The sequence below is a fragment of the Cyprinodon tularosa genome, unplaced genomic scaffold (assembly GCF_016077235.1).
Source record: "Cyprinodon tularosa strain WSP-4 unplaced genomic scaffold, ASM1607723v1 ctg1493, whole genome shotgun sequence".
Taxonomy (NCBI): Eukaryota; Metazoa; Chordata; class Actinopteri; order Cyprinodontiformes; family Cyprinodontidae; genus Cyprinodon; species Cyprinodon tularosa.
This window is the reverse complement of record NW_024038324.1, coordinates 8,732-19,124: the sequence shown is the minus strand read 5'-3', so window position 1 is coordinate 19,124 and position 10,393 is coordinate 8,732. Positions and strand designations below refer to the sequence as shown.

Below are 10,393 nucleotides of genomic sequence, written 5' to 3'. Positions count from 1 at the left end.
TTTTGATTAAGCTGTTCATCTCTTAAACTTCCTTCTTGTGTCATATTATATTTCCTGGAAATTTGATGAGCAAACCCTGTACCACAGAGAGCAGCTGTTCTTGCTGCCAACAGTCTGATGAACCTTCAAACAAGTTCCGATATAAGTATAGATGCATCATTCGGCAAAAACAAAATAAATAGCAAATTAAGTGAGTAAGAGGAACAAGGACGACTTTGCAATCCATCTAGTTCACGCTATTTTCCTGTGGTCAATGGATTTCCCCTCACATGACCGTTCTTACCCAATAAATTGAGTTTAGTCACTCATCACACAGTCGGCAGAGAACGCATAGAGAGCCAGTGAGCAGGGTGGAGAGAAGGAGGAAATTCTTGACAGAGGATTTATGGTTGCAAATAAAGAGAAAATATATATTTTCAAGGTGAGTTTCATACAAATTATTTCATATGACCTTAACTGAAAAAGTTTGAAAGAAATGTATTTGGCTATTTTGTCCTCAATATGTCTCTTTCTTAGTCTTTAAGATAAAAAAAAGTATAAAAGCTATTGAATAATAATAATAATAATAAATTATTATTTAATACTTAATTGGTTTATTCCACATCCATGTTATAGAAGCTATTATTGAGAGCCTTACATTATGTTTATTTTGAGAAAATTCTTATGTTTAGGTGATGTACTGGAATAATGTCATTGTTATTTCAAAATTGGTCCAATTAAATTATTCTAAAAAGAGGAAAGATCTGTACTTTAAAGATTTAAAAACTCATTGCACAACTATTGCAGCATTAACGGACATTCTTAACACACATTTCCTTTCCTCCCTTTCCTTCTATAACAGCTTTGAAGGGTTTAATGGTTGCTGAAGCCATTTCTTAGAGGAATAAGGAATTTGGATCCATTATGAACATCACCACTGCTAGCCCCTTCCAGCAGACCTCTTCTTCTGGCTCCACACTCCTTCCCATTAGCATCTCTGCTCGCATTGGCATTGCCATCCTGATTCTGGCGTTCGTGCTGGGCTTCCTTGGGAACATGTTTGTCATTTGGTCGGTGCTCTGCAGGGTGAAGAAGCGCTCAGTGACGTGCCTGTTGGTGCTGAATCTGGCTGTGGCTGACGGCTTCGTGCTGCTCAGTGCCCCCTTGTTCCTTCGGTTCCTGGCAGGAGGGAAGGGCTGGGAGTTTGGCTCCGCTGCATGTAAACTGGTGCATTACCTGTCCAGTGTGAACATGTATGTGTCCATTTACCTCATTAGTCTGATGAGCATGGACCGCTGGCTGGCTGTTACTAAACCCTTTGTGTCCCAGAGAATGAGAACCAAGCAGTCCCTGCTGTTTCTTCTGCTTGGTGTCTGGGTATTGGCTTTTGTCCTGTCCATACCAATGGCTTTCTACCGCAGGTAAGACAATCACTCACAAAGGTTTTAATTGAAATTTCTCTTGTAACTAGAGATTTAGTTTTTCTTTTTTCTTTTTTTTTCACGTTTTTTTATTTTTAATTCTTTTTATCCGACTTCCCTTTGATAATAAAGTTCACAAGCTCCAAAATTTCTACAAAGTTCTAAACTAGAAACTAATAAGTTTCCACTGGACAATTGAATGTAAGGTTTTTTACGATTCACTAAGAATTTTCGTGAAGTTAATCCCAAAGTGGTTTTACTGCTTTCAGATTTAGATTAAGGTAAAATCCTAACACTTTCACCATCTTCATACAAGAAGTAATAATTACATTTTGGAGTGACAAGGCCAGAGTCGTGACTTTAATCCGATAAAGAATCTACAGATGGAGCAAAAACCTAGGGTAAGGGGCCTTGCAGAGGTCATGAGTTCAAGGGCTCATTACCAAAGAAACATGATTAAATTACGGTTGAACATATAAAAGCTACTCAGTAATTAGAGGAAGGGCTGGTGCACTACTGCGGATAAAGATTTGTTCATTGTTAAATGAGATAATCGTTGACATTCAGTTTTGAAAAAATATTCTGTCTCATTTCAAAACTGAACCAAATCAAACTAAATCTGCTACAGGTTTCAATCATTTTGGAGTTAACTTGTTCACTTTTCGTTCGCAACTATAAAACAAACAGTTATAACTAAACCAATTCTAATTATATAGTGTAACTTGGAGCTATTATATAAAAGCAAACATTAGATTAAACCAGTGGTCTCCAACCCTGGTCCTCAAGATCTACTGTCCTGCAGATTTTAGATGCATCCCTGCTTCAACACAGCTGAATCAAATGAATGGCTTGAAAAGTTAATCAATCATTTGATTCAGCTGTGTTGAAGCAGGGATGCATCTAAAATCTGCAGGACAGTAGATCTTGAGGACCAGGGTTGGAGACCACTGGATTAAACAAAAGAATTTCTGAATTAAGGTATTTATATTGATTTAAATTAAAAGCATAACCCAACATTGAACACCTTTTCCTCTATGTCTTAAGTCAATCCTTGCAGAAATAAACAAACAAAATCTGTCAGCTTCCTCTTAGTTTGCATCAAAACCTTGCTACCACCTTAAAAGGGTATCCCGTTTTTGAATCAACACTACTATTAGGCCCCAGCAGTAAAACCAAAGAGAAGGTCATTTATTTTCAAATGCTTGTTATTCCCCTGAAAAATAAATTATCTTTTGGAAGACCAAACAAATAAAAAACTCACCAAAATTTGGAGAGTTTCATGGCCACGGGAAGTGGGCCTAGTGGCGAGAGGGAGATAAAAAAAAAAAAAAAAAAAAAAAAAATATATATATATATATATATATATATATATATATATATATATATATTCGGGGTGGAACGGTTCACAAAATCCTCGGTTCGGTTCACGGTTTCGTGGTCACGGTTTTCGGTTCGGTTAGGTATATGTTTATTGTTACACCGAAAAAAAATAAAAAAATAAAAATTAATGAAAAATAAAAATGTATGAAATTAATGAAAAAAATCAAAAAAAAATTATGAATTGTAATTATTTATAATGATCCACGGAAACCATGGATAATTTCCACATGTTTTGCTGCTTTGAATTTAATAATTTCGCGCATGCTCTCTCGATCTCCAAGGAACTCAGAGCGGAGCGGATGGGAGCCACAGCGAAGGCTGTAGGCTTTGCTTTGTGCAGGCGGTCTGGTGCGCAGCGGGACGAAGCGAAGCGGAGCGCTGACTGAGTATATGGGATTTCGGGGTTAGCATGACATGTTGGTCATGTTGCTGTTAGCATAAACAAAACGTGTTGCACAATGCTTGCACACTGTTGCACCTTTATCTACAACTTTCTTTCCGCCGTCATCGTAGGTCACTCTAAATGCAAAGTGGTCCCATACAGCAGACCTATAAAGTGCTGCTGGCGGGTCTTCCAACTCCTGTTCTTTCCCACTCGCCATACCCACACAATTCTCCACAACAACTGATTTTTTTCTGCTACACCCGGCTACGCTGCTTCGCTTCTTCTTCTTCTTGTTTACTACTGGTGGTTTGGTCGCCGTACCGCCACCTTCTGCTCTGGAGTGTAAACGCTTTGCCTATGAGAAAAAGGAGCAGCGCATTAACCGAACGCAACACACACGAACCGAACGGAGACAGTCGAACCGAACGTTTCGTACGGTTTTCAAAAACCGTTCCATCCCTAATATATATCTATATATATCTATATATCTATATATCTATATAGATATATATATATATATATATATATATATATATATATATATATATATATATATATATATATATATATATATATATATATATATATATATATATATATATATATAATACTTTGCACAATTTATAAATTTCTTTAAAATATTTTTGAAAATGAGTTTGACTTTATTTATTTCAATATTATGTACATTTCGATTTTTATTTAATTATTTTGAAGCCTAATAAACACGGAAGTTAGGTTGTAATCGCAATGTCATGTAAGCTAGTGGTCACCAAAGAGGTAACCGACACACGGAAGCAGACTAGTAAATTTACATAGTCTAATGATAGAAACAAGGAGGAAATATGGCACAGAAACGCTTTCTCCATTCAAAATGTCATGAATAGCGTTGACTCTGAGGTTTTATACAGTAGCCCATCAAAGCCTTGTTTCTGTTTAGAAAACATGCAAATTGAAACGGACGAATGGGTCCAAACGGGTGGACTTGTTAGTTTGAAACAAAATCCAGTGGATTGTTTTTTTTGTTTTTTTTGGAATGACCAAGACCTGAATGACTGAGAATCTTCACCAGCATACAGAACTGTTCAATAACATTTAACATAGTATAGTAATATAATTATTTCTTTGTGGTTTGCATAATAGGATTTTGGAGCTTTAGAGTCACATCTGACATAAACACAGTGACTCAGGTTCATGCCAGTTGACCAAATCTACATTCTTATAGTGTTATTGTGAAGTTTAATTAACAGTGCATATATTCACTTAACTGAACTGATGATGTCTGTGTGTTACAGACCCTGGTTGTGTGCACTGAAGTGTATATGACAATAAATTGGTGAATCTCAATTTAATTATTTATTTTAATTGTACTTTAAATAGGCCTATAGGCTCATAGGTCTTCTGTCTAAAAAAAAAAACCAAATACATTTTCACAGCACCCCTTTTCAAAACTAGTTCCAGCGGCACTGGATAGCTTTCAACTATTGCAAAAGGGACCTATTTAATGGATTTAAAATTCACAGGTTCAAGCAGCTCTAGAATGCTCCCAAATTTGAAAGAGAATGAAATCTAGGTAGTATAGATCTGAAACACTGGTAGAACTCCTTAAATCATGACAGAAATAGAGGTGGGATAAATAAAATATTGGCTAAGCAGGAAGTCAACCATTTGGTCAAAGTTATATTAAATATTTCAGACTTAAAAAGATTATTGGGATTTTAACATACCAGTTTCAAAATTGGTCTGAATGCAATTTCGAAATGAAAACGTATTAAAATCTTGAGTTTTCGTTTATGTTTGGTGGTGCCAGGCCTCAAAGTTGTCGACAAGATTTCGATAGGCTGTAATTTTTACAGAGAAAAGTACTCTATTAGGGCATGTAACCCATTAATACGTTAAACATGCAGATGAGGAGTACTTTATGTGTGAAGTAAAGCTCCTTGTAGGAATATTTATTGTGTTTGTGCACTTTGGCAGACTCTTGACGCCATATACTCCAAATCTTCTGCTAAGAGAACACTCTTCAGCAAACTGTCATATTTATTTGGTGACATCACTTTACAGTAGCCCCACCCTCTAAGACGTAACCACAACTTCTGTTAACAATGTCACTTTTTTGGCCATATTTGTAAAACTTATGTGAGAGTTGAACTCAGCCTAACCAAAGGTCAGATAATGTTCTACTCATAGTACCAGCTGGTGCTGAAATTTGGAACTTGACAACTGGCTCTGCAGAGACATTGTGGTGGCAATGTGCAGCTTCTGGGCTAGCTCATGGCAATGCAACGCTGTCCTGCAAGGGAAGCCTAATGAAATTTGCCACTTTAATTTGTCTCCATATTGCTTTCAATTTTAACTTCAATTAATCTATTATGAAAAACTGTAGGTTTTAATATACTTCCGCTTTAGAAGAGCTTCTCAATTGGTTTTAAAATTAGCCATTGCATTTTCAAAGGGCTTGTAATGCTCTTATTCTGTCCTGTAAATCTCCAATTACCTTTGATAAAGAATTACCTTTGATGAGGTAATTCAGTTGTGATAGACTAGAATATGAATTTAAATTAAAATATTTTTTCAAATTAAAGGTTTCAGACTTTTGAAAATAACAGCCTATAAGCAGGAATTAAGCATACAATATAATAAATGAGCTTTTCAGTATTATTGGGATTTACTAAATATGAATGTACAGTGCCTTACTAAAGTATTCAGGCCGCCCTTCAACGTTTTTCCACATTTCAGGCTTCAAACATAAGGATATAATATTTAAATTTTTGTACCCTTGCAGATTCTGCAACAACTTTTTCCTCACTGCCATCAGACAACTGAACTGTTGAAAAAAAAATCTAAATCAAGTCACAGACTCTGCATCACACTGATAACAACAAACCAAAAAGAACCAAACTTAAAAAAAGATGCTCTGAACTTCCATATCAAAGGGTTTTGCACCATGATGTTTTGTCTCATACTGTTTACATTTGATCACTGTTGCAATTTATGGAATGAAAATTTTACTGCTAAGCTGCTGCTCATTTGCTGTCTGAAATCTGTAAAAAGCGAAATGTTGTTTTGTATTCAGTCTATATATACAAAATGACAATATAAGTTGTCTGACTCTAAGTCGGATTTATTGGACGATTTAAACTTTTTTGACAGAATAAAAACTGAAAACTGTGAGTGTAAAAGGATTCAGCTCCTTGAGTTAATACTTTGTAGCGCCACCTTATGCTGTGATTACAGCTGCAAGTCCCTTGGGGTGTATCTATTTTAGTTTTGCACATCAAGAGACTGACATTTCATCATATTCTTCCTTGCAAAAAAACATTACACTGTAGATGTTTCCATATGTTTGGGATCATTGTCTTATTGGAAGATAAATCTCCGTCATAGTCTCAGGTCTTTTGCAGACTCCAACAGGTTTACTTCCCAAATTATCCTGTATTTGGCTCCACCCATCTTCCCAATAATTTTAACCATCTTCCCTGCTGAAGAACATTACACTGCCACCACCATGTTTGACAGTGGGGATGATGTGTTCAGGTTGATGAGCTGTGTTGCATTCATGCAAAACATAACCTTCAGTAAAGTTTGATTTTGGCTTCTTCTTCTTCGATATGTTTGCTGTGTCTCCCAGGTGGCTTGTGGCAAACTTTAAAGGAGACTTTCTATGGATATTTTTAAGAAATGATTTCGTCCATAAAGGACAGGTTTTTGAATTATACAACTAATTGCTGTCCTATGTGCAGAGTTTCCAGCCTCAGCATTAGATTAGATTTCTGCAGTTCATCCAGAGTGATCATCTGCCTCTTGGCTGCATCTCTGATCACTCTTCTCCTTGTTTGAGCTGAAAGTTTAGAGGGACAGGTCTTTGCAGATTCTTAGTGGTCTGATACTCCTTCCATTTTCAATCGATTGCAATTACAGTCCTCTTTAAGATGTTAAAACTTGGGGAAACTTTATGTATCCAAAGCTCTAAACTTCTCTACAGTAGTCTCAGACTTATCTGGTGTGTTCTTGTGTCCTTTTGGCACAATGCCAAAATTGCTGTAAATGTGTTTTTTTAGTTCATAAAAGTGAATCTAGTCAAATAAAAGTATGAACTGTCATTTTAGGGCTACTTCTGCCTATGACATAGCCTTTGGTCATTGACATTTGCGCTTAATAATAATCGACTGTGCAGGTAGCAGTTCATAAAGCTAACAGTGTGAAAAGCACATAGGTTATAAAAGTAACCGCTACTTTTATAAACATGTTACACACACATTGTGACAGATGTGCAATAGGTTTTTAGAAAGGTATGACGCTTGAGTTTCCAAGGACACCAGCCTGGGTATAAAGTGTTGTAAAACCTAAAGTACTTGTGAAAACTTTATTGGTAAAGTCTGCCTCTTGGAAGGATTTTGATTAAAATAAAAAAAAATAAAAAAGGTTTTTAAAGAGGATATAAAGTGGGCATCGTCCTATGGGCTCTGTACAGGGAACACTGGGTATTTAATATAATTTAACACTAATATAATTTAACAAAGATATGCACTTCAGGACCACTCTGATTTGACTTGTTGACACCGAGTTAATCTGTGGCTATTTTTTTTTATTTCTTTGTTACATCCAACAGCAACATCAAGATCATGAAAAACAACGTCAGTCTGAACATTTGCATCCCATACCACTGGAAGAGTGTGGGTCACCGAGTTTTCCAGTACCTATTTGAGACCATCATGGGCTGCTTGGTTCCCTTCTCCCTCATCAGCACCTGTTACTCATCCGTCATATGCAGACTGCAAAGTGCAAAGTTTCAGCGCAGAGGACAAGGCAGTCGTCTGATCTTGCTGATCATCATTACCTTTGCTATATTCTGGCTGCCCTATCACATCATCAACATCATCGAGGTGATTGTGGATGCTTTCATCCGACATCAACTATCTATCTATCTATCTATCTATCTATCTATCTATCTATCTATCTATCTATCTATCTATCTATCTATCTATCTATCTATCTATCTATCTATCTATCTATCTATCTATCTATCTATCTATCTATCTATCTATCTATCTATCTATCTATCTATCTATCTATCTATCTATCTATCTATCTATCTATCTATCTATCTATCTATCTATCTATCTATCTATCTATCTATCTATCTATCTATCTCACAAGGAAATAAGAAGCCAAAAATTTTTTTCCAAGCTTTTTAGTCTGTGTTGTAACTAGTTTAGAAGTATTAAGGAACTATGAAAGATAAATACATTCCAACAGGCTTACTTTGAATTTAAAAGACGCAAAATAAATGAATGCGAGTAAAACTAGAAAATATCATCACGGAGACCATGCACACAAGTTGCTTTAGGATAATAATCCGTAGCGTACTTTTCATATCTTCCTTCAAATATGCTTAGCATTTTCTATGTTATCAATTTTGACCTAAATGCAAGCCTTAGTACAGTAGTTGCAAGCCTTTACTACTGTAGGCCTACCTTAAAGGTAGTTCAGCTCCTCTGACTGTATGCCCGCATTAATACTTCCCTTAATGTAGAAAAAAAGCTGTTCAATGTATAGACATTTTTAACTTCCTTACAGAACCCCAATTCAAAGACATCCAAAATATCTTTAATTCCTCATCTCTTTCTGCTCTCCTAGGTTGCCTGTTTATTCAAAAGCAATGATTCAGGAACCAGCTGCACTCCAAGTGCCCGGCCAAACGTCACAGCCTTCGCCTACTTCAGCAGTGCGGTCAACCCCATCCTCTACGTTTTTGCCGGCAGCTCGCACATCCGCCAAGCGGGGCTCAGCTTCATGGGGAGACTCTTTGAGGCCACCAACTCTGAGTCCAGAACCACGTCCACTTTCACCCGCAGTGGCCGCAGCGGTTCTTCACCAGACGAGAGCTCTGTCCTGCACACGCTATCGATTAAAATTGGGAGACCTTTTAAAGGAAAGAGCAATGAGAGAAGCTGCAGTGTGGCGGAGGCCAACGAGCCAGAGCTCAAAACTCTTGCCACTGTGGAACAGGTAGAATAGCATTAATGCTGTTTTAATGTAACACAAAGAGGATAAGTGATTTTTTTATTTCAATTTTCATCAGTGAGCTTCGTTGTTCTAGGCTAAAACAGGGGGAAAGGTTGCCTTAACGTCCTGAAACAGATTAAATTATAATATAACTCAATGAAACCCTCTTAACAACAGGAATGCTGTAAAGGCATTTTTGTGCTTCAGAAATAGGACCTCATTTTAACTTCAAACAAAGATAACAGAATAATGTATTTTTGTTTTATATTTAAAAAAAGGTATTTTAACTGTTCACATAAGAGCAGAATTATTTTACTTTTTAAAAAAAATCTTCCTCGAAAAAACGTACATATTTATTGACAACTCTTGTAATTTGGATATTTATCTTTTTTATTGAAATATGTGACATTTGAGTTCATCTGTAATTTTTTTATTTGTTTATTTGTTTGTTACTTTTTAAATACACCTGAGAAGAAATAAAAAGGTACATGTGTTATCGATTCTAAATACATTTTAATAATAAACCTTTTACAGAATTTTGGAGGAATATTGTGGGGGTTTTATTTATAAGAACATTTTACAAGGTTCAAGTTGTAATACTGTTGTTCATTTAGACAAAATGTTCTATTCTTGCTCAAGCAATGTTCTGTATCACTAACAGAACATTGCAAAAGAAACATTTCACCAAGCATCCTTCCTCTAATAGTTTACTCCCTTCCCTCTTTTTCTCAACACTTCTAAAGTGATTATTTTATAGATACCAGCGGTAAACGCCATTGGGCTTTATAACTTCTGTGTAAATGCAGTAACGTCTTGACATAGAAACAAAAATGGGGCAACTTTACAGGAAATATTTGTCACATTGATGGAGCAGTATTACAAACCACTCGCATCAAGAAGTCACAATAAGGTAGAGAGACCATCAGTCATGCTTTCCAATGAATAACAAAGTGAATTTGGTACTTGTTCAGACATACACCTTAGCAGCTGAAAACAGCAAACTATACGACCAAGAAAACACCAGTTTGTTTTATATTGTATACTGTATGTAGTCTGAAATCTGCATGGGCAGCCTTTAGCTGTTGATTTAACTACTGTCAGAAAAAACATCTAATTTGTTTAGCTTGTTTTTAATTCCACAATCTGGGCAACTATTGACTGTGGATTCCAAAATTCCTGTCTTCAAATTTCCTATCTTACTGTAGCTCTGGATCTCTGAGGC

At 36.1% G+C, this 10,393-nt stretch overlaps 1 protein-coding gene across 1 annotated transcript; it reads left to right on the top strand.

The window, feature by feature from the left end:
• The first annotated feature begins 345 nt into the window (after positions 1 to 345).
• Positions 346 to 9,183, top strand: LOC119779569 (leukotriene B4 receptor 1-like). The gene is made up of 4 exons (XM_038279247.1): positions 346 to 421; positions 842 to 1,400; positions 7,775 to 8,048; positions 8,803 to 9,183. The coding sequence occupies exons 2-4, from the start codon at positions 904 to 906 to the stop codon at positions 9,181 to 9,183; spliced, it is 1,152 nt and encodes a 383-aa protein (XP_038135175.1). The 5' UTR covers positions 346 to 421; positions 842 to 903.
• Positions 9,184 to 10,393: the final 1,210 nt, after the last annotated feature.

What these genes read in the sequence shown, in the direction of transcription:
- LOC119779569 (XM_038279247.1), top strand. Translation starts at nt 904, where the DNA reads ATGAACATCACCACTGCTAGCCCCTTCCAGCAGACCTCTTCTTCTGGC. An exon ending in CCAATGGCTTTCTACCGCAG is followed by an intron (nt 1,401 to 7,774) that starts GTAAGACAATCA and finishes TACATCCAACAG; the next exon opens with CAACATCAAGATCATGAAAA. An exon ending in ACATCATCAACATCATCGAG is followed by an intron (nt 8,049 to 8,802) that starts GTGATTGTGGAT and finishes CTGCTCTCCTAG; the next exon opens with GTTGCCTGTTTATTCAAAAG.